Below are 27,407 nucleotides of genomic sequence, written 5' to 3' on the forward strand. Positions count from 1 at the left end.
AAGAATTCAGGCTCTAAAAGCATGTTTTCAGACTCAGGTCTGGCTGGTTATGCATCCATCCAGGATATAGATAGGAATGAAGGACAGGTACCTTATAATGGACACAGAACTCATGAATTATAGAATAATGAAGGTAGGAAGGGACATCAGAAGCCTCTGGTCCTGTGCCATGATCAGAGCACATGCAGCACAGTGGCTTTATCCAGTTTTGAAATTGTGGCAGGGTCTTATCAAGTCATTTTGAGCACAAACATGGACAGGGATCTCAAAACACCTTTGAGCCTCTCTTCCAGTGCTTAAACATCCTTACTATTGTATTTTTCTTCCCTGTTTAATCAGGATTTTCCTTGTTCCCTTCATTCAGCTTCAGAGAGGAGCTTGCTCTACCCTGAGCAGCCCCTCATCAAGCACCATCCCTTTGTAGATGTGGGCTGCTCTCAAACAGTCACCTCCACTCCCAAGCTCCTGCTCTGGGATGGCTCTGCTGGGACCTCCCATCATGGCTGGAAAGGCTTGCAAGGATCACTTGCAAATGCTTCCATTTCCTTGGAAGTCCAGAGATGCTCTTTTCCACTTGGATTAAATGCAATTTGCGTATTTTTGCCCTCTAGTGTTTCCCCTCTGTCAAAAAAAAAGTGATTTTTTTTTTTCCATGAACTCTCTGAGGGATCTGGTGGTAATTGGAAATTGCATGAAGCACCTGATCTCTGGAGCAGGGATTCTTACTCCTCTGTTATCCTCTGGTTCCCATCATCACTGCTGAGGTAGCAGGAGTGCAGCCAGCCCTCTTTGCAATATGAAACGCTTTAAATGCACTCTTTGCCTCTCTCTGAAATACTTTAGTTTGTCTCAGGAGAAAACCATCACTGTTAAGAAGGTCTGGCTGAAAGGTAAACACAACACCAGGAAGGGAACTGGATGGAGGATCCCTCTTCCTTTAAAAAACTTTGTGTGGGATGAGTCAGAGGTGGAAGAGAAATGCTGGGAGTGCTGTACCCATCTTCCCCTGTGGATACTGACACTTTGGGCAGAGAGAAAAACAGATAAACTTTCCCAGGAATTGTTCTGGGGAGTTTTAAGAAGGCTGAGAGAAGGAATTACAACAATCTTGCAGCTGGTGTTTTGGACAGTTGTTTTCTCATCAGATGCTCACCAAAGGGTGTTTCCTTAATTAACCAATCATGTGAGGGGTGTTGATGAAGAACCACTCAGGTTCTGGGTGGATGATGCTGGTTGTAAATATTGTGAGATTGTAATGAAGGAGCCTTTTGCCTCTGAGAATGTTTGGAGTCAAGTGTCACCTTTCTTCCTGTTCCTGACTCAATGGTGACACTCCCCAGAGCAGAAGGTGCTCACTAAAGAACTGAAAGGAAAAACTGACCTGCAGTGAAAAGGCTCCAGCAGGATCTGTGTGGGAATTCATCCCTCCAACCCAGTTTCACACCATCCACAGAATCACTGCATGGCCTGGCTTGGAAGGAACATTAAACCTCATCCAATCCCACCCCTGCCATGGCAGGGACACCTTCCACCATCCCAGGGTGATCCAAACCCTCTCCAGCCAGGCCTTGGGCACCTCCAGGGATCCAGGGGCAGCCACAGCTGCTCTGGGCACCTGTGCCAGGACTGCCCACCCTGAGAGGGAAGAATTTCCTCCTAATATCCAATCTAAACCTCTTTCAGTTTGAAGCCCTTCCCCCTTGTCCTGTCACTACATACTCTTGTAAACTCTATCTTTTCTCCAAAAATCTCCATTCTAAACCCTTTTTTTTTAAAAATCCAGTGTTATCTGAAATTAAATTCAGCCTTGTGATCTGTGAGTTGACTGAAAAAAATTTGAGAAGCACCTTGTTTTTTTGCAGTCATTGAAACAGAAGTTCACCAGCTGCATTCAGTCTTCTGAAGTGGCATTCAACACAAATGCATACAGATTTTTCATTATGCCACTCTTCATAACACCTCCATTTCTCAGAAACCTCTCACTGTCAATTTTCTTCGAAGTCCAGAGATGCTCTTTTCTACTTGGATTAAGTGCAATTTGCATATTTTTGCCCTCTAGTGTTTCTATCTGTCCAAAAACAAAAATGTAACTTTTTTTCCAGAAATTCTCTAAACAAATTAATGAGTCAAGTGCCATCGGCCCCTTGTGCCCACCCATGGCACACACACTTCATTCAAAACAGCTTCAGACCTTTTCAGAAGCAATAAAACACAAAAAGCTGTAAACTTTTAATCTAAATTGCTTCTCCTCCATGGACTCACTGCAATAATTTGTCTATGAGGCTTGGAAAGAGGGAAGGGAACGGAGCTGGGGAAGGGTCTGGAGCACAAATCTGATGAGGAGCAGCTGGGGGAGCTGGAAAGGGGCTCAGCCTGGAGAAAAGGAGGCTCAGAGGGACCCTGTGGTTCTGCTCCCAAATCAGAAGTGACAGAATGAGAGGAAATGGCCTCAAATTGCAGCAGGAGAGGGGTAGATTGGATATTTGGAAGAATTTCTTCACTGAAAGGGTGGTCAGGCATTGAAAGGGGCTGACAGACAAAGTGGGGGAATGCCCATCCCTGGAAGAGTTCAAAAGCTGTGGATGGGGACGTGGTTTGGTGGGGGTTGGCAGTGTGGGGTGAATGGCTCAGCTGGATTATCTCAGATTGGTTCTTTGATTTACTGATTGTTTTATCTTCAGCTGAGGGGCTTGACAGCCTCTCTCACTGCAGCCAAGCAAGCCAGTGCAGGAGCTGTGTGAAGCACTGTGCTCTGTGGAAATGAGGGCAGGGGCTGCATGCCCAGGTCAAATGTCCACTCAAAAATAAAGGAAATAAACTCATCTCATTTGAAATTCTTTGCATGGACTGAATTTTAAAGCTTCACTTTTTCCCTCCAGTGCTGCCACGTTTTTGAGACCAAATCACTGAAAATTAGGTGGCATCAGGTGTTACCAAGGTGTCATTTTTGGTTAGATCTCCAGGTATGTTTGTTTAAATCAATGGAAGTTACAGAGGAAAAACTCTCAGCTGTTTCATTTTCCAAACTTCACAGGCAGAACTCTGACAAAGGGACAGAAACTTCATAGAATAGAATCCCAGAATCCCAAAATATCTCAGCCTGGAAGGGATCCATAAGGATCATGGAGTCCAACCCTTGCCAACTCTGTAGGCAAACTCTTCTCTGGAACAGCCTCTCACATCCTGAGTGTTTTTAAGATGCTGATTTTGATTTTTAAACCCAGTTTTAGTTGTACAGGGGTTTTGAAGCTCCACAGACTGCACTGCTCAGATATTGTGGGAACTGCACTGAGGGGTGCAGCATAAAGGTACCAGAGCCAGTAGAATTTTCCTCTTTATTTTTCAGTTCATGCATGTTTCTCAGGACACATGGTTCCATTTCCTGTGACTCCACCAAAATGCAGCCTTAAGTAATGTTTCTGCCTTTTGCTCAGATTCCAGTAACTTCTAATAACGCTTTCCCTGTACCCAAACCAAATGATTTTCACATCAGATTGAGAAATAGTCCCAACATTTACTAAATCTCACTGCAAAATCTCTGTGTGCACTTCAAGCAGTAAATTCATTGCACAATTTCCTCTCCTCATAAGGGACTGGGGTTAATTGTAGCCTTTCTTTATTCTGAGAACATTAAAATCCAGCACAACTGTGCAAAGGCTGCATCCAATTCCAGCCCTGACAGGGAAGGAATTTTGCAGGGGGTCCCTCAGTGGCTGCTGAAAACAAGATCACCTCTGTTCCTTTAGTTCCTATTATTCTCCTTCTTCCTCAAAAATACTTCCTGATGAGAAAACTCAGTGAAATCACACACTGAGCCTCAGGAAAAAACCCCAAATCAGGGTTTTTAATGGGGTTTCCTAGGGAGCAGAACATCCCTACAGCAATTCTTTCACACCTGAGGAACCCACAATGGTGTTTCCTCTGTCTTCCACTAAATGCAGCAGCTTTTAGTCCAACAGGAAACAAAAGGAAACACACAAATTGTGAAGGGACAAGTCCCCCAGACGTGAAGCACTCATTGAAGATCTTATGAAGGGACTTTTGGGGTTTTTTTGAGGGGTATCCATAATTTCTGAGCTCTACTACAGACAGCTACTGGCAGTTTGTAAGCACCCAGCAGGATGTGCATCAAACACAGGATGGGATGGATGGAGCTGAGGTCACAGCATTATTAAAGCTTAGGTTGATGGATTTTCCAGGCTTTTTGCTTGTGTCATCATTCAGAGCAAGCCTGGCACTGGGGGGGATGAGTAAGCTGATAAAGACCTTTACAGGCATTTAAAGAACCCAGCTCTGCTGTAAGTGGAAAATCTGAAGTATTCACAACCTTCTGAGACAGCAAGTTATCAAGCCATCCACCACAGACACAGGAACACTGAAGAGATACCAACAAGGCTTCAGTGATTTCTATGAAACTTTCAGGCTACTGAAAGGCTGCTCCTCACAGGTTATTTTTCCCCTTTTTGAGCAGAATCTGGTACCTCGTGGGGATTGAGTGGCATTGCCTTCATCACCACTTCTAGTAGGGATGCCTGGCTGGGAGCAGCTCAGCTTTTAAAACAGTGTACTGTGAAATGCAAATTTGTGTTCTGGACAATGTGATTACACACCCAGAAAGCTCTGAAAATTCTCTGAGTTTGCTGCTTCCTTCAGTGCTGTGTAAAACTGAGGTTAGAACAGAACAGGAGATTTTATCCTGTAAAAGCTTTATGATAGTCCAAAAAAACCCCCCAATTTCAGAGTACATCAAGACAAGCCCGAAGTTTTTTCACAGTTTTGAAATAGACAATATTTAATATTTGGGAGGTCTGGACTTGTGGTTCACCTCAAAGAAGCAGTCAGAGAGTTGCCATGGTTTAGTCAGTCAAGTGGAAGCTGCACATTTTATGTCAAAAAATGCTACAGGGAAGATTTCCCTCACAAATTCAGCTTCTGTGGGTGCCCCCATGGCAGCAGGGTTTCTGGGCATGCAGTGGAGAGCCAGCCCAGGCTGGAGCTGCTCAGGTGAGCAGATGGAGGTGCCTGTTGTAAAGCAAGCTGAGAAAAGCTTAAAAAGCAAAAAGGTTGTATTGGCTGGCTTGAATTACTGACACAGAGCCATGTGAGAAGCCCCACTGGATCCCACCTGGCTTTCCCACTTCCCAGTCAGATGAGTGTGGCATTCACATTATCTGAAAAAATCACAGGATCACCCAGGATTTTTCTCCTGGGAAGCTGAGAAGCCTCAGAGAAAAGGAAACAATTCTTATCTCATTTGCTTCTCCTGTGTTGTGCTCATGTGGAATGTGTTTGGGGATTGTTCACCCACAGGTGATTGTTCCATTGCATTCTGCTGGGAGTTGTTTTGGCCAGTCAGGGCCAAGCTGTGTCAGGACTCCAGAGAGAGTCACAAGTTTTCATTACTATCTTTTTATATTCTGTAAGTATCCTTTCTGTATTCTTTAGTACAGTTAGTATAGGATTCTTTAATATAATATAGTATTATAGAATAATAAATTAGCCTCCTGAGAACATGGAGTCAGACTCATCATTCCTTCCCTGCCAAGAGGGTTCCTGCAAATACAATAGATGAGAATTTTCTCCAGATCCTGCATCAGCTGCTAAGAGCCACGGGGATGCCTCAGATCCTCTGCAGCCTCCTCAGCAGCACCAACAATCTGAGTTTAGGGAAATGAATCAACATCCCAAGCTGGGTATCTCAACCCTGGAATGACTCCCTCAGAAATGCCTACTCCCAGTGTGATACAGCTGGAAAATCAGGTCTGGAATCAGCCCAGATTTCCCAGTAGATTGCTCTAAAGGTCTACAAGTGCATGAGGTGAATCACCCTCCTTTGACAGGCTCAATTATGTCTGAACTCATCAAAGCTACAGGAGATGGGATGCTGGCTCATGGCTTTGGACAGACAGTTTCAGAGTGGTATAGGGAAGGGGAAGTTTGGATATTTCTCCCAGTAAAAAGAGCTGAAAGATTGCCAGAACAGCCAGAAGAGTGAAAACCTGCTGTGAACAGCCAACAGCTCCAAGTGTGAGTGCCACAAAATGGAAGTGGGGTGACAGAAAGTCCTGACTGGCTGTGAGATCACATGGCCTGGGTTCTAGCCCCTGATGGTCACTGGGACACCAGGGGAAAAAGGAAAAAAGACTTTAAAAAAGCCTGGTATCTGCAGGAAGATTCTCCTTCTGCTTGAACAGTGCAGGCCTGATGAATATGACAAGTAGATCACAGAAATGCCAGTCTGGAAAGGAGCCACAAGAATCATGGAGTCCAACTCCTGCAGAGACACCCCAACAACCCCGGGCTGAGCACATCCAGAGGGGACAGCGAGGCTGGAGAGGGGCTGGGAACACAAACCCTGAGAGGAGCCCTGAGGGAGCTGGGGGTGCTCAGCCTGGAGAAAAGGAGACTCAGGGCTGCCCTCAGCACTCTCACAGCTCCTGAAAGGTGCCTGTGCTCAGCTGGGCTGGGCTCTGTCTGCAGCAGCACTGACACAGCCAGAGCACACAGCCTCCAGCTGCACCAAGGGAAATACAGGCTGGATAGCAGGGAAAAGTTTTTCACAGAAAGAGTGATAAAGTTCTGGAATGTTCTGCCCGGGGAGGTGGTGCAGTCCCCATCCCTGGGTGTGTTTAACAAAGCCTGGATGTGGCACTGGGTGCCAGGGCTGAGTTGAGGGGTTGGGGCTGGGTTGGACTGGATGGTCTTGAAGGTCTCTTCCAACCTCGTCACTCTGGGAATTCTGTGCATCCCTGGGAGTGTTGTCCAAACACTCCTGGAGCTCTGGCAGCCTTGGGAATGTTCCCATTCCCTGGGGATCTGGGCAATGCCTTTTCCTGACACCTAACCCAAACCTCCCCTGACACAGCCTGAGGTAAGTGCAGTTCTACAGGCACCTGTATTTTGAAGGAAGATTTAAACTCCATATTTTTTAATAGGCAAATGGAATGGTGACAATTTATGGAAGGAAAGTTGGAAAGAGAACAGAGAAATCTGCTGCCAAGATATAAAAGTGGGATGCACTTAATTCAGAAAACTGAGCTGCTTCTTGTTAGCATCACCTCAGACTTCATGATGAAGAGGGAAAGATATTAATGTAAAACAAAACAAAAGAAATATAATAAAAATAAAATCAATTTGTAAAATGAAAATATTTCAAATAAAATACTGCTGCTTTAAAGCCATGCCCATTCTTTTTCATAGCCCACAATGAAATTAAGAAGCAGCACAAACCAAGTTTATACCAATGCATCAGGAATAATAAAGTATGGAATTGATTTCTGCAGGGACTAAAATTTTAGCTGACAAAGATGACACATTTTAATGCAGGTAAATGAGTCACTGACAATATAAGCAGGGGAAAGATTTAAATCTCTCACACTTTGGGGTGGAAGTCAAACACTGAGGGATATTAGTGAAGCATTTCTTGCTTGAGTAGCAGTACCTCATATTAATTTTGATTTAATCAGTTTTCAACCCTCTTTTCTGAATGCAACAGGCACTGATCACTCAGAGACAGTGACAAGGACAGAGACATGGACAAACTCCCTCAGCCCAGCATGGCACTATAAAAATGGGACACCTGCAGCACTTAACCAGAGTCCAGCTCACAAGTAATCAGCTATGCCCAGAAATCATATTTTAATTCATGAGAAACTTCAAAGAAGTCTTAAGATGAAGAACAGAAAATTTATAATCTGACAAAACTTCTTTGAAATTGATAAAGTTTTGAGGACAAAGGCTGGGAAATTCAGGTGCACATTAAGAGCCTTCTACAAGAGACTGATGGGACTGGGACCCCCTGGAAACATCTCAGGTCTCTGTAATCAGGCACCCAAACAAATTCCACCTCCCAGGGGTGAATCACTTACCTCACCATTCAAGAAGCAGTAAAACACTGACACAAAGAAACCCTGGGCAGAAGAAAAAGCAGGCAATTATTAGGTGAACATTTGAACACTGTCACTGAGAGGGGATTGTCCCTGCAGCTGGGCTAAAACATCTCTACAGCATCCAGTCCCCCTGAGAGGAGCTGCCCCATGGCTGACAGCTCTGGGGGACACCCCAGGCACTCACAGGGGGTGTTAAATGGCTTTGGATGGTCCCACAGGGGCAAGGGCATCATCAGATTGATTAAATTCACCTGAGCTCAAAGGCTCTGGGCAATCTGCTGACAGCAGTGCCTAAATCCCTGTAATGACTGCAAAGTTGGAATTCTGCCCATCTTGGTTTCAGGGCTGTAATTATTATCATCATTAACCACCAGAGCCATTAACCAGTCACCAGAGACTCCCTGTGCTTGCTTTCTTACACACCTCTTCACAGAACTAAAGAGCAATGCAGCATCTCTTTGAGACACTGAGCAACAGCAGGTAAAAAATACAATTTTAAGGAATGAAAAACATGGAATTACTTCATAGGTAAAGGGTAAGGTTGGTTCCTTGACAGGTTAAAAGGGACATTTTTTATTTTGGATAGTCAGCTGTGGTTTCTGGTGGGATGCAATCAGTAACAACAGTAAGCCCAGCCTAGATTTAGCTTGCCAGCTGCGTGCTTGTATTGATATCCTGGGTATCACAGCACTTGTTCCTGCACACAGGAGGTAAAAACATCACTGTCAAACAAACTCCCACCCTAGTTCAGGAGGTAAAGCTGCAGGACCCACCTGGGCAGGAAGGAGTGGCTAAAGAGCCTTCAGGGTGTTCATTGCTTTTGGGTTTGTGTCAGATTCACAGAGCTGGGGCCATTGCTCACATTCCACTGGCTTTTCCATCCTGCCAGAGCTCCAGTTAATCCAGGGGAGGGAGGAGATGGGGCTGATGGCTCAAAACAGGCAGGGCAACACAGCTCAGGTGTGTCTGAAACACTGTCCCTTACCTCTCAGTGAAATTCCTACCAAAAGCTTGTTCAGTGATCCACCCCTTGAAGCATGAATGATCTTTGAATATTAGGAAATATTAGGAATTTCTCTGAAAGCAGATGAATAATGTTTTGTTGTCTTCCTTTCTTTTTAACCAACTGGTTGGTTCTAAACTTATACTCACCATGGTTTTTTTTTTTCTGAATCAGAGAAAATAGTTAAAATAAATTCCTAACATCCCTTTAAAAAAAATCATCACATTACATAACTTCAAATGTTAATTAAATGTTGGGCTGTTGGCTGCATAGAACAGCACATCATTATTGCCTTAACAAGAAGCTTCTTTTTACTCCCTTTTCTCCTTTTCTGGGTGCAGTGAGGAACTAAAGGTGAGACTGATGGATTAAATAAACAAAAACTTGTCTGGAGACTCTCACAACCCAAATAGAGCAGCAAGTCCAACATGTGGGAGCTGTTTCCCTTTGGTTTAGCAACACTGAGTCCAAGCCTCAGCCCAGTGTGTGCTCTGGGAAGACAGAGGCACCTTGGGAGGGGATCCCTCATCCTCTCTCAGGCTGGTGGAATAAAACATCTCTCTCTCTCTCTGTTGATTTTCTGTGAGGAGCTGAAGCCAGAGCTGAGCTAAGGGAGGTGAATCCCTCCAGTCCACACCTGAGAGGATTTCCCACCCCACATGACACTCTTGGACATCTATTATTCATAGAGCTATTTGCTGAGAGATGCAGGACTCCAGGCAGCTCTTCCAAATGCAGTTTATTCCATCCCAGATGTCACAGCAGCCCAGGGTGGTGGGTGACAGAGCTGTGCCTACAGCTGTCAGCTCCAGCTGCAGGCAGGCCTGGAGACCCTTTGGTTTTGGTTACAATCCATTATAGACTTTTCTTTGCTGAGCACCTTCATACAGTAGAACCAACCTATCCCTTAACTTTTACCTATAGCCTGTCATAACTACTATAATTACCATATTCATGTTACCATTCTCCAATCACTAAAAGTCAGTACATTACAGTTGTTTTTCAGTTTTCTTGCAATGGAAAATTATGAGACATTTTTTCTACTTGCAACTTTGCTGACTTTGTCTGCTTGGTAAAAAACCATCTTGTTTGAGGTGGGTTCATTCTTTGCTCTAAGCCATAAAAACCCCTTCTAACTAACACACCCTTTGCCTCCTTGGTTATCCATTAAGACTGGCTCAGCAATTCTTTTCTTCTATATCAAAACTTGTTCCCAACTCTATTCCTTCTTCATATTCCACATTCAAAATTCTTTCTGCCAAGCAGACATATCTGTGAGACTTTCTTGTCAAACTTTCATCCTTCCCAACAACTTGCAAGTATAATTTCTATCACAGACTTCCCTGCCTGAAGTTTCATGGCTGAAAAGCAGTGAGGACAGAGCTGTATAGAGGATAGAGCTTTCAGCTGATAGAGCTGTAAACCTGCTCTCTTACCTGAAAAGACTGAAGGAAGGAATTGAAATAGATGAAAACAATCTGGGAAATGTCATCCTCACCAGGGTTGACAAAGAAAAGCATGTAGGTGATGCCAAGCAGGGGCAGGAGAACCAAGGTGGCCTTGACTGCCTTCCTGTGGGCAGGGAACAGAAAACAAGTGAACTGTCACTGTCATATTTTCTGAAAAATCCCCTTGCCCAGGATTTCTTTCCTGGGAAGCTGAGAAACCTCAGAGAAAAAGGAAAACAATATTATCTCATTTGCTTCTCCTGTGTTTTGCTGCTTTGGGATGTGGTTTGGAGATTGTTTATCCAACAGGTTATTGTTTAATTGGTTTCATGTGAATTGTTTTAACTTAATGACCAATCACAGCCAGCTGTGTCAGGACTCTGGAAGGAGTCAGGAGTTTTCATTATTATCTTTTAGCCTTCTGTCTGTATCCTTTCTCTATTCTTTAGTATAGTATTCTTTAATATAATATAATAGCATAAAATAATAAATTAGCCCTCTAAGAACATGGAGTCAGATTCATCATTTCTCCCCACGACAGGGGACCCCAAAAATACCCCATGAACATAGGGAAGAACAACCATGGAAAGGAGGAGCATGGAAGGAGTGCCACCCTCCCTGCCTGAGCAGTCCTGTCCACCTGGGGAGTGTCCCAGTACAGCCTTTGAATCTGCTGCTCCCCCCACACTCTGAACTCCAGGGGGTGAATAGGAACCTTATTTTTATCCCTCTCCTTCACTCTCTTCTTCCTTTCCTCTCCTACCAGTGAGGCTTAAAGCCTTGAGATTCTCTGCAGGCTTGCTGAGTGATTTCTGACACCTCAGGGCGATGTGATCAGTGCCCAGCTCAGCTGAGACCTGCTCTGTGCCCATCATTTGATGTTGTCTGCAGTGTAAACACTTTCTGCAACACCCAGCTCAGCTGCTCAGGGCTGTCTTAGGAACCACAAATCACAAAGCAGGTGGTGAAAGAATCATCATCAATAATCATCAGTGATTAACAGAATTATTAGGGGCTAATCCTTATTATTGGTGCTGTAACAGCATCTTGGGGTGTCAGCTGAGAGCAGAATGTCATTGCATGAACAAAAAGGCTGAAATTTGGCTAAGTCTGTATAAATCCCTGAATAATGCCATACCAGGTAGATAAAGACAGGCAAGGGAGCACAAAACCAGTGTCAGGATGAAGTGACAGCCTTAAGGAACCACTGCCACACAATTTAATATCTGCTCAGCAAAGGGTTGCTCTGCTCTGCTTTAGAGCTTCAAGGCTTTGCTGGAATTCTAAAGGTTTCCATTTAGGCTGTGGAAAAGACAATTCCCTCAGAGAGACTGCAAGGATAAGATCACTGTCATCTGTTCAAGAACAATGGCAGTTGCTGTAGACTGATTCACTGTAATGTCTCTAATGCCTCCCTGCAAGCTGCAGAAGGGTTAAAAATGCACAGAGGTTTGAATCAGGGCTTTTTCAGGCCAGTTTTAGTTTTATGGCATGAGGTTTGAGCAAGAAAAAGGGGTGTTCTTCCCTTCATTTCTCAGGAAATGTGCAGAGAAGGGTCTGAACTTCAGACCACCGCATGAACTCCACTAACAAAACCCTGACAGGAGCAAAAGGAAGGAATCAGGCAAAACAACAAAGCACATTACTGCAGCAAAACTGCCTCCAAAGTGCAGCCTGATTTGAGGACAGCAAGATGCAACTCAGCTTGATATGCTGAGATTTTATCCAGAAATGAGGCAGAGTGACTGATCTCAAAACCTGTGCCATTTCCTCCTGCAAGGACCTGTTAGTCCCTACGTCCCCCAAATATCTTCCAAGATACTGCAGATGACAAGAGGAGGGCACTCAGCATCTCCTGGAGTCTGAGAATTTGTTTTAGGCTGTTAGGGCTGATCTAAGCCCACACTGGTGTCTGAAGGGGTCAGGCCACCTTTCCTCTTGGATTTCCTTCCTGCCATCCCAGTGTTTGTGGGGTTCTGCTGGGTATGGGGACTGATTTCCCTGAGAAGCCAAACACCAATGAACTGATTAGCTGAGGATCAGTTCTGTGATGCAAGCCACTGAGTGGTGACACTAATTCTGGCACCAGCTGAAAGGAAGGGGCACAATCACCCCTCATTCCCCTCCTACACATTTTAACTGGAGCATTAAATACCTGTATGCACACATTAATCACAGAATCCCAGGATGGTTTGGGTTGGAAGGTTAAAGATCATCCAGTGCAAGCCCCTGCCATGGGCATGAACACCTTTCACCATCCCAGGGTGCTCCAAGACCCATCCAGCCTGGGCTGGGACACTTCAGGGATCCAGGGGCAGCCACAGCTTCTCTGGGCACCCTGTGCCAGGTTCCCACCCTCACAGGAGAGAATTTATTCCTAATATCCATCCTAACCTGCTCTCTGTCAGTTTGAAGCCATTCCCTGTGTCCTGTCACTCCAGACCCTTCTCAGTGGTCTCTCTCCACCCTCTTGCAGGCTCCCTTCAGGCCAAAATTCTGTCACCACAAAGGCTTTTCCAGGCTGAGCAATCCCAGTTCTCCATCCCTGGGATTATCCTGGTGCCTTGCCTGGACTGGCTCCAGCAGCTCCAGCTCCTTCCTGTGCTGGGGAGCCCAGAGCTGGATGCAACATTACTCCATAAACATTTGTGCACATACAGAAATGGGTAAATCTGTCCTCACAGGAGACCAAATCCTTCAGATTTCATGGAAAGGAGGAGATTCTGTGTGTGTTGGGCCCTGAAGTGAAATGGAGTGGACAGAAAAATGCAGGCAGGCTTTTCTGGAGAGGCTGCACAGATAAATTCTGTGGGCCTAATTTAAGGGCTCCACCAACAGTGGCACCTGGAAAGACAAAGATGGGACAAGGACAGGACAATCAAGGCAGAGCTTTGTTAGCACCAGAAATCACAAGCTGGCTTACCTGTACTGGATTGTTTCTGAAGTGGTTGAAGCTCTCAGCTTTGTCATTAAAATCCTAACTATGTTAAATAGAAATACAAAATTGATCTGGAAAAGAAGGGAGAGAGAGGGAACAAATGCAACCAGTCAGTAAAAGAATGGCTTACAGGATGTGATACACTTTAAAAAGCACATTTTACAGTTTCAATCTGACTGAAAACAGCCTTTTGGCTTTACCACTGATTGCAACAGACAGAAGTTTACTAGAAATATCAGATTATACAGCAAACATCCAACAACTCCTAATGCTCCCAAAACAGCAGTGAAAACGGAGTACATCATTATTGCCCTAAGAAGGAGCTTCTTTTTACTGCCTTTTCTCCTTTTCTGGGTGCAATGAGGAACTAAAGGTGGGATTGATGGATTTGCCACTCCCCTTCTCAATCTGCTGAGCTGGCTAATTATTATTTGTGCTGCAGCCTCCCCACTGAGATTTGATATTTCCTCTAATTACTGGTGTAGCATCTGCTGGCAACTTTCTTGCATAGTGCAAACAGAAGATTAAAAAAAGCCCAACAAACTGAAGAGAAGATTGATTTTTAGCCTGTGATCAGTGGAAGGATTTGGCTCTCAGGAGAAGGTTTGGAGTTGCTTTCAGAGCATAAAGCAGGGCAGCTTTCAAGACATGGGTCTGTCCCAAAGTTGTCAGAACTACACAATTGCTGAGGTCCCAGCACAGCTTGGGAGAAAATATTTACCTCACACACAATCCCAGGGGCTCCTGGTGTTTTTCAGCCCCTGAATGGATGGAACAATTCTGTGATTGACATCTGAATATTTACAAACACCCCAGCAGAGCTGCCAACTGAAAGGTGTTCTCAAAATATGCTCCTTTTTCCTGGTGCTATGGGGTATATTTCAATGTTTACATATCTTGGCATCCATCAGAGCATTCCCTGCTCCATGGCTCAGAACAAATGGAGCAATAAAACACCTGAGCAGACTCTGGGAGACTGGCAGCACTGGGAATTGTGCAAACACCCTATGTGAGATACAGAAATGCTGTTCTAGGAGTTAACACGGCGTTTTTGGAAATGATTTCCTCAGCAGAGCAGGGCCCTGGGGAGTACAAGAAGTAAACAAAGCACTGCAGCCTGCGTGTTTGTTCTTCTCAGATTTGTTTTTTTGTCATATTAAGAGCTTGATACTTGGTTCATGCTTTATTTATCAGAGACAAAAGCAGCTCCTTATCTGTGGTTTGAGTTGAATCTTAAACTCCTCTCACTGGTGACTGCCCTGTTCCTCAGTAACACAGAGAGAGATGTTCAGGCAGACTCTGCCCAGCAGGAGGTGAGTGGAGGTGACCTTCACCCACAGAATGAAAACCTCCCTCTGCAATTCTGCTACTGAATCTTGAGGTTCTCCATCAGCTCAGAGCCAGGCTCGGGTTATTTCTACCAAGGATTCAAAAAAGGCACCAATCCAAAATGTTCCAGTTTTGCAATTGTAATGGAAAGTGCCAGACTGAATTACAGACTCCGAGGTAAGAGAAAATTCCAAATATCAGTGGGACTGATCACATGGCATTATAGTGATGAACTGGGCTGAAGAAGGCATTTCAAGTTTCATGAGTCCTGCTTCGATGTGACAGCATCCTGCCATCTGAACTGGAAATTCAAATTGCCACAGCCTGCATCAGAAAATGAGGGATTCTGGCCTTTTGTGAAATTCATTTGCAGAGGCGTGATTCATCAGTCCAGAAGAACTGCTAGCTGAAAATTCTGGAAGTTCTTTCCCCAGAAACACTCTCATTCTATAAAAGCCTGGTTTAATTCTCCCAGTTCAGCTGCCCAAGCCCAGAGCAGAGCAGCACCTGAGGCACCCCTGCATCCCTGGAGTCTGTGAGTGGCACTGGCACATGTGACACAAAGCTGGTGAGAGACCTCACCTCTCTCCAGGAGCACCAGCAAGGCAGATGCCTCAGTGCTGACTTAAAAAACTGCCCAGGTGCCTAAGGAACCCTGCCAGGACATGATTGCTAAGTCCATTTTCTAGGAGAAGGCAACAGCAGCATTGGCCACTCAAACTGAATCCTCCTCCTGAGGAACCTCAGTCTGAAGTTCAGGGTGACTTTGACTCTGCTTCTTCCATCATTGCTGTAGTCTTTTACCAGTCTGCCTTTACCTGCAAACCACAGAATTGGGTTTTTTTAAAAGGCTGGTGAATGGGACAGGTGGAAAGGAGAGGATCCTGAGCTGGGGGGAAGGTGCTGGAAAAATGGGTCTGGTGTGTGTGCCCAAGAGGTGATGGCTTGGATGCAGGGGAACATTGAGTCAGGAGAATCCTCTGGCCTTTTCAGTGCATAAAGGGAGCTTAGAAAAATAATTCACAGCTCCTTCTGCCTTTAGAACCTCCTTTAGGATGTGTGAAGCTCCTTCAAGGCTTGGTTTTTCATTTTCTCCTGGGTTTCTCTGCCCAGCTGTTGCTGCAGCAGGACAGGACACGAGTGCAGCCCCGTTCCACACAGCTCCTGCTGCTGGCTTCATCCCACAGTTCCTTCAGGAAAAAGGAATAATTGATTCTTCCCCATTCTGGATTTTGTAGGTAAGAGAGAAAAGCCAAGTGACTTGGCCTTGGCTATAAATCAATTCCATCCCAGAGTGAGGATTAGAAGAGCAAGAGCAGAAGGAACTGAGTTGGGCTGGCATCATTTCTTGTCAGATTAAGCAGTTGGTTATCCCAAGATCTATTTATATTCACTGCAAAGAAATGGAAACTTTTCAACAGTGGTTCATTTGACATATTTTAAATGAGTGGTTTTGGACTAAATAGGGCTTGGACTTGAACCAGCTGCCCACACAAATCTTCCACTGATCTTCAGGTGAGCTTCAATGAAGTGAATGGGACTGTGTCAATGAGGTTCTCTGACATTACAGTCTATGGAAGCTTAAAAATGTTTGGAGGCACCAACATTTTGTCTCTATTAAGACTTTTCTGAGACATCTTCAAGACTTGGATAGGGTCACCCCTACAATGCAGATCTTAGCAAGCAAAAAATCCAAGAGAAAAGATGAAAATGTGGTCACAGCAAAATACTTAGTTTTGGTTTTCCCTTCTAGAAGCACATTTCAGTGTGTTCACTTTTAATGATTTCTTAAAAAAAAACAAAAAAAAAAACAACTACTCACTCTGATGCCTTTTCATAAAGGCACTCTGAACTCCATTTGAAAAAGAAACTGCCTCAGTAGGGTCTTTTAGCAGCACTCAGAGAGGTCTGAAGAACTATTTTATGAACTGATCTGAAGATCAATTTTCAGTGCATAATCAGATGGGGTTTTAATTGTCTGTTTGTCCTTGCTGGGCCTGAGACCAAGCTCGTGGGGATGATGGGGGCAGTTTGCTCAGGAGAGGGGACATGACCAAGCAGGGAACAGGTTTGGAGATGAAAATGGAGCTCTTTTCTCAGCTGGAGAGAATCCATCCAGTTCTAGTGGCCACCAGACTGAGCCTGATTCACAGCAGAGCAGATGAAGGCTCTGCTCTTTGTTCCTCAGCTAGATCCCAGTGTTTCACAAGGAGAAGGATCTCACTCCACTGCAAAGTGAGTTTTCCTAGCAAAGAGCCTAAGTGCTGTATGAACCAAAGTACACAATTGTTTGTCAAGGACTTCTTTGTTATTATGGGAGCTCTGTGTCAACAGATTAATTCCTCAGGGCTGGCAGCTCTAACAAAACCCACACATCAGTTCCATCAAAGGAGACCCAGGAAAGGTCATTTAAGAGAGGCAATGATGAAAGGCAGTGTATCCTTTTTATTCCTCTTTAGGCTCATTTTCTATTTTCATTCATTTCTGTTTATCCATGTTTTCTGCTTCCTAATGGAGAGCATAACTAGGGATTTTTACCTTGACATTTACTGGTAGATAAAATGAATCCAAAGGCAAAGTCTTGAAGACAGAATAAAATGGCTTATTTCTTCTTCTCCTTTATTTATGCCATGCTAAGAATATCATTACTGTTGGAATAAGACCCTCTCCAAGTACAGATGGGAAAAAAAAAGTTTTCATTTCTTGCCAGAAGTTCAGTCTTTCCATTTCTAAATTGGGATGAAAATTCAGACCCCCAAAATGGAGTTACAAGCCAGTGATCCAGAAAGTATCTGAGCCATCTGTTTTGGCACTGTTCTATCATAACCTGAACACACGAGCCCAGAAACTCTTCGGAAGCAAAAGAAACTTTTCAGTAAATGATTTTGGTGGTAAAATTTTTCTCTCCTAAAAAGCAAACTGCACTTGAGAGGAAATTTATCTCCCTTATCAAGATGAAATAGCCAAAGTGCACAAAAGAGGCAATGCTGACTCTGAGGGCTCCTCTGCAGTTTTCCCCAAGCCCAGGAGTTTAAAAGGGAGGTCATTAAGCTCTGCTCCTTCTTTTGAGAATTTAATGGACAAGTGGCTTTTATTTTGCTCATTTTCTGCTGGGTTTTGTATTTCATGCTTCACAGAAAGCCTGTGCTCCTCTGCTTCCTAGAATGTTTGTTCCTCTTCACTCCCAGGAACCATAAAAATTATTCTATTTAGATTTCATATTTTTATGCAGTGCTGTAAAATCACCTCAGGGTTAAGTAACCCAAATTGGGATCAGAGCAGTCCTTTGAGTGAGAGCTCTGGATGCTGCCACCCTGACCTCAGATGAGCACTCTGCCAGCTAATTAATGCTTTGTTTTAATTGTCCTACCATGCTGGCCTGACCTGATCCTCAGACAGAGCTTTTTATCACAAAAGTTTCTTTTTCAAAGGTCACAGGCACCACAATGATTCTTTTGGGCAAAGGGCTGGAAAACACTTCTATGTAAAATCAGGAATAAGGATTCCTGAAGTCCTTATTTGATTAAGAAATCCTTTTGTGGTTAAGAAGGATGAACATTACACAAACAGAAGTAGAAAATTCAGAATATTTGTAGAGTGTTTGTGGTACTGGACACCTTGCTGGGCACTTACTGACTCCACAACTACAAAATATGAATAGCAAAAAGTCAATAATAGAATGGTGGCAAAATTAGAGATAAATTCTGGATGGACTGTAATCAAACCAGCACATTATCTTTGTGCTCTGTGCAGCTAGTCCAACCTGCATGCAAAACAGCAGAAATTATATTAAAATCCTGCAAGAAGAACTCAAGGATGTCAATGGGTCATGAACTGCAAAGCTGCAGCAGTGGAGGAGCTGCTCTTCTTTAGAGATTTAAAAAAATCAATAAGAAAACTAATTTGATCAGTGTTTGAGAAAAAAAATAAGCCATTCAGATAGGAAGGAGAAATGAAAAAAAAGTATCAATAATAATAATAATAATAATAATAATAATAATAATAATAATAATAACAACAAAATCTCAGTCTCGGAACAGAGCAATGCAGAAGTGGAAACAGAAGTGTGAAGAGAGTCAGTAGAAACCAAGAAAATATTCAGAGAAGCAATTGTGTCAGCAAGGAGGATGCTTACACAGGACTAGGGAATGCTTTTCAGTAAAAAACACCATAAATGAAATGCATACAGCTACATACACAGGTGAGATACTTTACATAAAATAGTGAGTGAGAAAACTTTGATTTCTTTAGAAGATCAGAAGAACTTCAGCAATGTGGACTGTGGTGTTTGAAATGGAGTATGACAGATCAAAAGAAGTGAAGACAGCGACAGGGCAAGGGGGAAGGGCTTCAAACTGAAAAAGAGCTGGTTTAGATTGGATATTGGGAGGAAATTGTTCCCTGGCAGGGTGGGCAGGCCCTGGCACAGGTTCCCAGAGCAGCTGTGGCTGCCCCTGGATCCCTGGAAGTGCCCAAGGCCAGGCTGGACAGGGCTGGGAGCAGCCTGGGACAGTGGGAGGAAAACTCTCACTCATTGAAAATTCCTTTTTGTCAATAAATCAGCTGATTTTGTTGATAAGCTTAAGCACCTCCACTCTCTAATGTGACAAACTTTAAAAACACCCTGTCTTTCCACAGCCTTGGTTTTGAAAAACTGAACTAACTCAGGTATTTACTGAATTTTTTTTCCTGTCAGAGCCTTCCAGAGCATCAGCCAGTGGTTGCTACACTGAGGTACTGATATTTCCCATAAACTGAAGCTGGTCTGGACAAATCCTTTGTAAAGAAGAGAAACAAGGTGTGCAGGGAAGAGTGATGAGGTTTGTGAAGTCCTCTGAAAGAGTCAACTGGACAACAAGGGAGATCCAGTGGACAATCATCTGAAAGGAATTCAAATTCCAAACTCCAGAGGTTCCCAGAGAAGTTTGGCTGCTGCAGGCTCGAAGGGAAGAGCACTGTGCATAAGAACACAAGGGAAAAGGGCAGGAATACATATATATATGTATATATACACATAGATTATTCTGGTTTCTCAACTGAAAGAGGCTAGCAGCAGATCTGTGCTGTTTCACACAAATCTCAGTGATCTGTAAAAGGGATTGAAGAACAGGCTGACAGATTTTTGGTGGCATCAAACTGCTCAGAGCAGCAAAAATCAAGACTGATTGCAAAGAGCTGTCCAGGGACTGAGTGATCAGGCAATAACCTGGCACAGGAAATCACCTGATGGGAAGGTAACACCACAGGGGAGACAAAACAATCTCAGCTTTACAGGGAGAGTTATGAGCTTTGGGAGTTTTCATTCACAAAAGAAATGCGGGAATTAACTCAGTGGCTCCCTGAAAACCTCATCCCAGCTCCCAGCAGAAGAAAGGAAACAAAAAAAACCTCCCTGGAATTACTGAGAAAGAAAAACCCAGGCAAGAGGATGCTGATGTAAAAATCCATTTGTGTGGTCACACCTTGATTACTGGGGTTAGGTTTGAACTTGCCACCACAAAAATGCTGCATCTTTAATGAGCAGCACATCATAAACACCTCTTGGCTATCTGTGGTTTTCTCTCCTGAGCAAAACCCCACACTGAAATAAGGACCCCTACTTGTCATCCAGGAATCTCAAAGCAAGGGAGGATAATTTTTAAATAGTAGTTTTAAAAGAGATAATCAGTAAAGTGGCTTTATAGCTGGGGAAGCTGAGCTTTGAGCAGCAATCTAACTTATTCAGAATTAAATAAATGATGAAGGCAGAGGCAGAAGTGAACTCCAGGGCCTCCCCCACCTCATACACCCACTCACTGCAGCAGCTAACTGGTTCTAGGGAATTATTTTCATCCAGACACAAAAAACCCCAGAGGCTGCAAAACTCTTCAGTTCTCAAGCACATGAGGGGGAAAAAAAAAATCTATTAAAGCTGAATGAAAGGTTTTTGGGGAAAAAAAATTGATCTGCCTGTTTGAAAAGTCACAAATTTATACAGTTTTAACTCTGAAAAATATTGCAGAGCAGTTCATAGCGGGGGTGAGCTCACAGCAGAAGTCACTGAGGGGAAAAACAGCTCAGGTAAATACCTCTGGTGCCTCTCCTCTGAGACTTCTCCTCTGACCCTGCTCTGTTTTCAAGGTTCACCAGTTTTTTGGCAGTTTTACACCTCAAATTGAACCCAAGAAATGCATTTTCCTTAATAAAATTGGGAGGATTCAGAGATTTTATTAAGGAATTCACTTCCCTGGCTTTTTTCCCAATCCTTTGCCTCTTTTTTAGCTTCAGTGATTAAAACTTGGTTATGTGACTCTGAGAAAAGAATTAAAAACCCCAATGTGCTCAATTGAAAATATCTAATAGAGTGTGTCTTTCCAGTGCTATGAGAAGTTAAATATCAAAGCATCCAATGTGCTCAATTATTAATTCTCTTGTGGGATATGGAAAAGTCAAAATCCATTCAGGAATGAAACAAAAAAAAAAAAAAAAAAGTTATTACCTAAATTTTCTCCCTGACATGTTTTGTCAATAAAAATACAGGTTTCTTGCCCAATATACAGAATGAGCACTTAGAATCAGTTTCCTTTTTTTTCTGCAATTGTCTCTAAAATAATTTCCCTGTTTTCAGCCCAAGTCAATCTCTGAGCTCCTTCTACACAGACAAGTAGAAAATCAATCAATCAGTCAATCAATCAATCAATCAATCAATCCAACAACTCCACTGCCTCATTCAAGGTTTTGTACCCAAGATACAAGACAATAATGTGATCTAGAAATGGACTTGAGGGCTGCTGCCATGATCAAAGGCCTTTTTGTGGCCAATCTTTATTTCCCAGCGAGGCTTAGAGCTCCTGCATGACCTGTTCCTTGTGTTCCACCATCCTGTGCTGCAACAGCTCAATGCACAGAGGTGAGAAAATGAGAAATCAAAACCAGTGGAAATAATTTTTGACAGAGAAAAAAAAAATCCTTAAAAATAATATTTCAAGATAATTGCATCTTTAGAAGCAAATTTTATCCCTCTAAGAATATTCAGCACTCCAATCATATTGCCAGTGCTTGGTGCAATGATGTTTCTGGAATACACCAAGATGTGTCCAAGGGGTAACCAAAGCTCACCTGAGCTGGACACTGAGCTCTTGGCTCTTCACTCAGGTGGGTGAAGGCAATTTTAACTGCCCCAGGTGCACAGGAATTGTAATTTCATGGATTTAGAATTTCAGCTCTTAGTGTTAGTCCTCTTTTGGAAATAACACTAATTTCTTCTTGTAACATCTGTGTCTCTATTTTTCCAGCAGAGGCCTGGGACAGCTGTCTCACAGAGCTGTCACAGAATGGTTTGGGTTGGAAGGGACCTTAAAGCCCATCCTGTTCTACCCTCTACCATGGCAGGGACACCTTCCACCATCCCAGGAGAGAATTTATTCCTAATATCCCACCTCAATCTACCCTCCTTTATCTCCAAGCCATTCCCCCTTGCCCCATCAGGCCTGTGCCCTGTCCTGTTTGTTCTTTCACAAACCAGAGCTGCAGCTCCACTTCAATTCCTCATTAATTCAACTCCAGCTCATGAGCAGTGACTGGAAGAGCTCACAGAGTTGTCCTCTTTTGAAAATCCCTGTGTTTTCCACTTGTGGTGGCCACTGTTCACCGGAGGGAAGAGGAAGGCAGCACTTTGTGCTAAGGCAGAGACATAATCCCATCCGAGGGCAGGGATGTCTGACTGCTGCCCTGGGTACATGGCACATGTCAGATTTCTGTGCTCTTCACCCAGCACTTCTCACAGCACCCTTGAAAGGGTCACTGACTCCAGTAACAGCAAGGGATGCTTCAGTCATTATCTCCAGTTTTAATTTATTCACATAAGGATCAAAGAAGTGAGCATGTCAAGGGGCTTTAAGACACGGTGGGGTTGTGGGTTTTAATTAGAAACACTCCAAAGATGAACTGACAGTTCAAATAAAAAAATAAGAAAAAGCAGAGGAGCAGATTTTAGGAATCAGGAGTGTGGAGAGGGATGCTTTCCTCCTCCAGCAGTGCTCTCTGAGGGGAATAACCCTAAAGTGAGGGGAGGAAGGGCTTGTCCTTAAATTTTATCAGCTCCTTTCCACCCCACAGTGCAATTACTGCTGCTACCTCATTAGTGTTTTAATTAGGGCTCAAGTGCAGGCAGGTCAAGGTAGGAAGGTTCAGTTCAGTGTCAGCTCTGGGCTCTTCAGTCACTGGCCCAGTTTAGAGGGGTCTCAAGGCTGTTCCAAATTAGAGGCAGATATAATGATCTGTACAGAAAGTGGCAGCTCCCAACCATACCTCCATCTTCTGGATCTCTTTGGGGTCTTTAAATATTTACAGTGCTGTTCTGGGGAGAAAAATGCCATTTTCATGATTCTATGGTATCTGTCAGAGATGCTACCCAATGATTTTACAGATCCTGTGGACTAAAGGGGTTATAGAAAATTCAGACATTTCCAGGCAATGATGTGAAACCCAAGTGCTCCAAGCATCACAAATCTCCCGCCTTGTGTCATCTAAACAGAATTTATTTGTGAGGGAATCTCTGTATCAATTAGGTCAATTTACTGTGAGGCTCTTTCTGGTTGTGTGATGGCTCCCTCAGCAACACAATTTATATTTGTATATCACACCCATTGCTATTTCTCTCCTTAGAACGTAAAGAAAAGAACTTTAATGTAAAAATATACTCTGTTTTTTTTTTCCTCTTTTCAGGTGATCTTTTTGCTGTATCTTAACAGTTAACACAGAAATGATTGTTAAGATTGTTAATCTTAACAATTAAACAGAAATGAACTCTCCTGCTCTCAGAACATACACTCAGATCAGCTGCTGGGCAGCACAGAAACATTTTTCACACTGAATCCCGTGAACAGGGCACTGACAAGGTGAGAACATGGGAAAGCTGCCACTGGTGCCTGTTCAGGAGCATTTGCACCTTCCCTGTGGGGGCTGGAGTGACATAAGGGACAGCTACAGCAAACCTTGTGTCCTGGGCTGTAAGATCTGCGTGTGTTCTATTGCCATTTGTCAGAACCAGGAGGGGCAGTTATCTCTGTTCATGGGGCAGTTTTCTTTCTCTCTCCCACAGCCCATCCTCCCTCCAGCAGATCTCTGCTGTCCATGGCCAGTGAGTGTCCCTGCAGGGCTGATCAAATTCCACCATCCCATGGGGAGATGCTGTGCCCAGGGCAGGAGCCAAGCATTCCTACCTGGATACAATCTGCCCTGGAACAGCACAGCAGCCTCTGCCCCCTGCATTCCCAGAGGAGCAGCTTTCTCCTGCCCTGCATTCCCAGAGGGAGAGCAGGCCCATCTCCAGCAGCCCTGCAGCTGCAGAGGAAAACTCCCCCCTTGTGCAGGATCCTGCTGCAGCAGAGCCACAGCTGGCACTGCAGGAGGGCTGAGCCCCCCTGGGATGGGGCTGTGCCCCCACCCTGACACACTGGGGACAGCGACTGCTCTGGCTCTGGCAGTAGTTCTTTTGTACTATTGCATTTGTATTTTTAATTTTCCTATTAAAAACCTGTTATTCCTATTCCCATATCTTTGCCTGAGAGCCTTTTAATTTCAAAATCATAATAATTCACAGAAGGGGGGTTTACATTTTCCATTTCAAGGGAGGCTCCTGCCTTCCTCAGCAGACACCTTGGCTCCCTAAGAGGGGGAACCCACTGAGCCCTGGGAATTCCCTGTTGGTTCATCTGCCCGTAAGAACAGAATCCTTTTTTTCAGCTCTGTCCTTACTAATAGCTAACTAATACATTCCATCCACACTCAGGTTTATTTTGTCTCTGGGAAAGCACCACTGTGCTTCAGCTGAAGTCTCAAAATGGGTTATGAATGAGCTTCCTTCTCCCTCTGCCTAATCTTGGTTGGCACAAGAGACGGAGTGTTGGGTAAACAGATAAACAGCCTGGTAAGTGTGGGCAGCACTGGGGAGGAAACTTCACAACAGGAAATCTGGAAACAAACACACAGCAGTGCTGGTGATGGAGCAAATGGAGCTGACAGTGCAGGATGCAATTCCTGACCATGATTATTACATTTTTCTAAATAATGTGTGTGACAGAATCGCTGTAGTTGTCATGAGCCCCAGGTGGATGAGCAGGTATTGTAATGCACCCCCTGGCTTTGAAGATTTTCCTTTCTACCTCTCAAAACCTTGTACAAAGGCAAACAGCACTGCAGAGGGAGGAGGAAAGAACTGCCCAAACCCAAAGGAACAGCCAAAACCAAATCACTTCAATTCTTGCAGCGTTATCTGCTGTGGCTACTTCAGAGAACACCTGAAGATGTTTGGCCTTGTTTGTGTCTTATTTTCCATAAAAGCAGATGTGGAACATGACAGATGAAATTTTCTCTCAGTGGGAGATGGCAGTGTTCTTCCACCCACATAAACACTTACCAGGAGAACAAGAATCACTGGCCCTTGGTAGATGTAGTCAATGTATTTCCCTGGCTCTTTTCCAAACCAGCACCTGTAAAAAACAAAACAAAATAAAGCAATTTGTAAACGTAAATTCACTTCTTCTAGACTGCAATATGAAGGACATTATAGAGAGGTGTTCCTTTGCTCACTGCACTGTTTATATAAAAATAATCAGCAAGTAATGGAATTTCCTGCTGCACATCACCTGTGGTTGGACACAGATCTGAGCCCCACTTTCCCCTTCCATTAGAACATTCATGCTCTCTCTATGGTTTTGGCTATTGCCTATGTAAATATTTGTAAGAAATATGAGAACCTGATGTAAGAAGGATGCAGGAGATGTCTGAGAAAGGGATTAAAGAAGTATTTTGTGTAAGAGTAAAAAACCCTGTTATGCATTGCAGTGCTCAGAGACACATTCACAAAGTAAGGACTGTTAATTAAAGCTATGTGTCAAGTTGCAAGGAAATGCTGTCTAAATAAAACACTGAATGGATAAGGAGCCATCCCATTGGCTTTGAACGAATCTGGGGATCACTGGGGACTCTGGAAGTGCTCAAAAACCATGTAGATGTGGCACTTGGGGACAGGGTTTAGTGGCAGTGCTGGGGAGTGGCTGGGCACAATCTGAGAGGCCTTTTCCAACCCTAATGATTCCACGGCCACCAAAGCCAGCAGACAGAGCAGAACCATCATCTGAAGCCACCAAATTCCTGCTCCAACATCCCTTTCCAAATTGTCTGGGACAACCCAAAACAGGCTGGGAAATGGACTCAGGTGAAGAGAATTCACAGGTGAGCTGAGTGGCCCCAGAGCAGAGGAGAGCCTGGATGTGTCCCATGTGAGCCAGCACCGGCCTGACTTCCACTAATTCCAAATGTTTTTCTGCCTGATGTGTTACACAACAAAAGAACCCCGTGATTTCACAGCAACCCACACTGACACTCACTTCATCCTCTTCCCTGAGGATAATAAATCTGCTCTGTTTATGTTGGTACACGAATGAGAGACTGGGCTCAGGTCTGAGCTCACACCATTCCCTTTTCCTTGGGGTAGTTTTGGTCCAGGCCAAAAACTAACCAAGGCCAAAACTATTCCTGGGAACAAATCTGGAGCTAGCAGGAGCCAGAGGACATTCCCAGTAGTCCACAAACTGCAGCTCCCCTGATTTTGGAGGCCAAGAAGATTTAATGATAGGGATGTGAATTACTGCATGCTATTTGGAAGTGGAGCCCTAGGAATTAATCCAGGCCCAGCTAATTCAGTTTTACAGATACAGCCACAGGGTCTGCATCCAGGATTCCACCAAGCTAAGACAGCTTTGCATTCATAATTCCTGAAGGTTGAGATCATTGGAGCTCCAGATCCCTTAGGAAGTAGATTTTGGAGTTCAAGGGTCTGAGAGTTTTCTTCCCTGTCATGGATACCCCATAACAAATCTATACAGCAAAAGTTGTGCCATGCTTTCTTTGTGAAACAGATAATTTAGTGCCACTGGAGCCATGGAAACAGGGGTAATTCCTGAGCCAGGGAGACCACAGGGCCACATTTGCACTTTTACAAGCAGCAAGATGCAATGGGCTGCCTCAAAGAGGCTGGAGTCTGCAAGACAAGACCTCACAAGTCCTGGGGAAATTAACTGGGATCAGGAAAGCTCTGGTTCAGATGGGATCCTCGTGGATCACACCACACCCTCAAAGCCCCTCTCCAAAATGTGGTGTTTGCTAAAACAGGAGGAGCTGCTTGCCCACTGCAAGATGCTCTGACTGCACAGGAGTGTCGAGGAACACAGCTGGAATCAGCAACAGTTCAGGGCCTCACAATTATTTGCCTTTTCTTGGCTCAATTCCCGCATCCTTTAAGTTCCAAATGAATGAGGGAGCTTTGAATGTTTTAGAAATGTGAAAGATGCCTGCTATTCCCTGGTGCACCGAGTGTGAATTGGTAATTTTGCAACTCATCCTCCAAAATTCAGGCATGAGAGCAAGACTTGAAATAAGGTACCTCCTCCAGCCAAGTTATCATCCAAGAAGAATCCCCAGGGCAGCCTTAAATGAATGAAACTGTGTTTTTGAATTTTATTTTTTTTAATGTAGCTGGAAAGACATGAATAAAAAAATACATTACAAGATATGCCAAGGGCAGGCAACAAATTTCTCCAGAACTTGCAAGATCTACATTTGAGAGCAGATTTTGAAGGGTATTTTGGGAGAACTATTTTTTATTGCCTGAAACTCGGAGAACTAAGAGAAGCAGAGTTCCTGGGAAGCTGGCTGCCCTAGCAGTGGGACTAATATGAAGCAGACTGAGGCATGTGGCAGAAAAAGTCAGCAAATAATTTGGAACTGAGCTGGTAGAGCACAAACGAGGTTCCAGG

At 44.0% G+C, this 27,407-nt stretch overlaps 1 protein-coding gene across 2 annotated transcripts in view; it reads right to left on the bottom strand.

Moving 5' to 3' along the window:
• CRHR2 (corticotropin releasing hormone receptor 2) overlaps nucleotides 1–27,407 on the bottom strand; it is a gene marked incomplete at both ends in the record, with an annotated part of 145,544 nt that overhangs the window by 8,156 nt on the left and 109,981 nt on the right. For both annotated transcript variants that reach the window (XM_084208557.1, XM_084208558.1), the window contains 4 exons: nucleotides 7,869–7,910; nucleotides 10,329–10,464; nucleotides 13,264–13,349; nucleotides 25,007–25,079. In XM_084208557.1, the coding sequence (XP_084064683.1) occupies nucleotides 7,869–7,910; nucleotides 10,329–10,464; nucleotides 13,264–13,349; nucleotides 25,007–25,079 (337 nt within the window). The remainder of the gene's footprint in view (nucleotides 1–7,868; nucleotides 7,911–10,328; nucleotides 10,465–13,263; nucleotides 13,350–25,006; nucleotides 25,080–27,407) is intronic.

This window comes from Fringilla coelebs, assembly GCF_963513975.1.
Source record: "Fringilla coelebs genome assembly, chromosome: 1".
Lineage (NCBI taxonomy): Eukaryota > Metazoa > Chordata > Aves > Passeriformes > Fringillidae > Fringilla > Fringilla coelebs.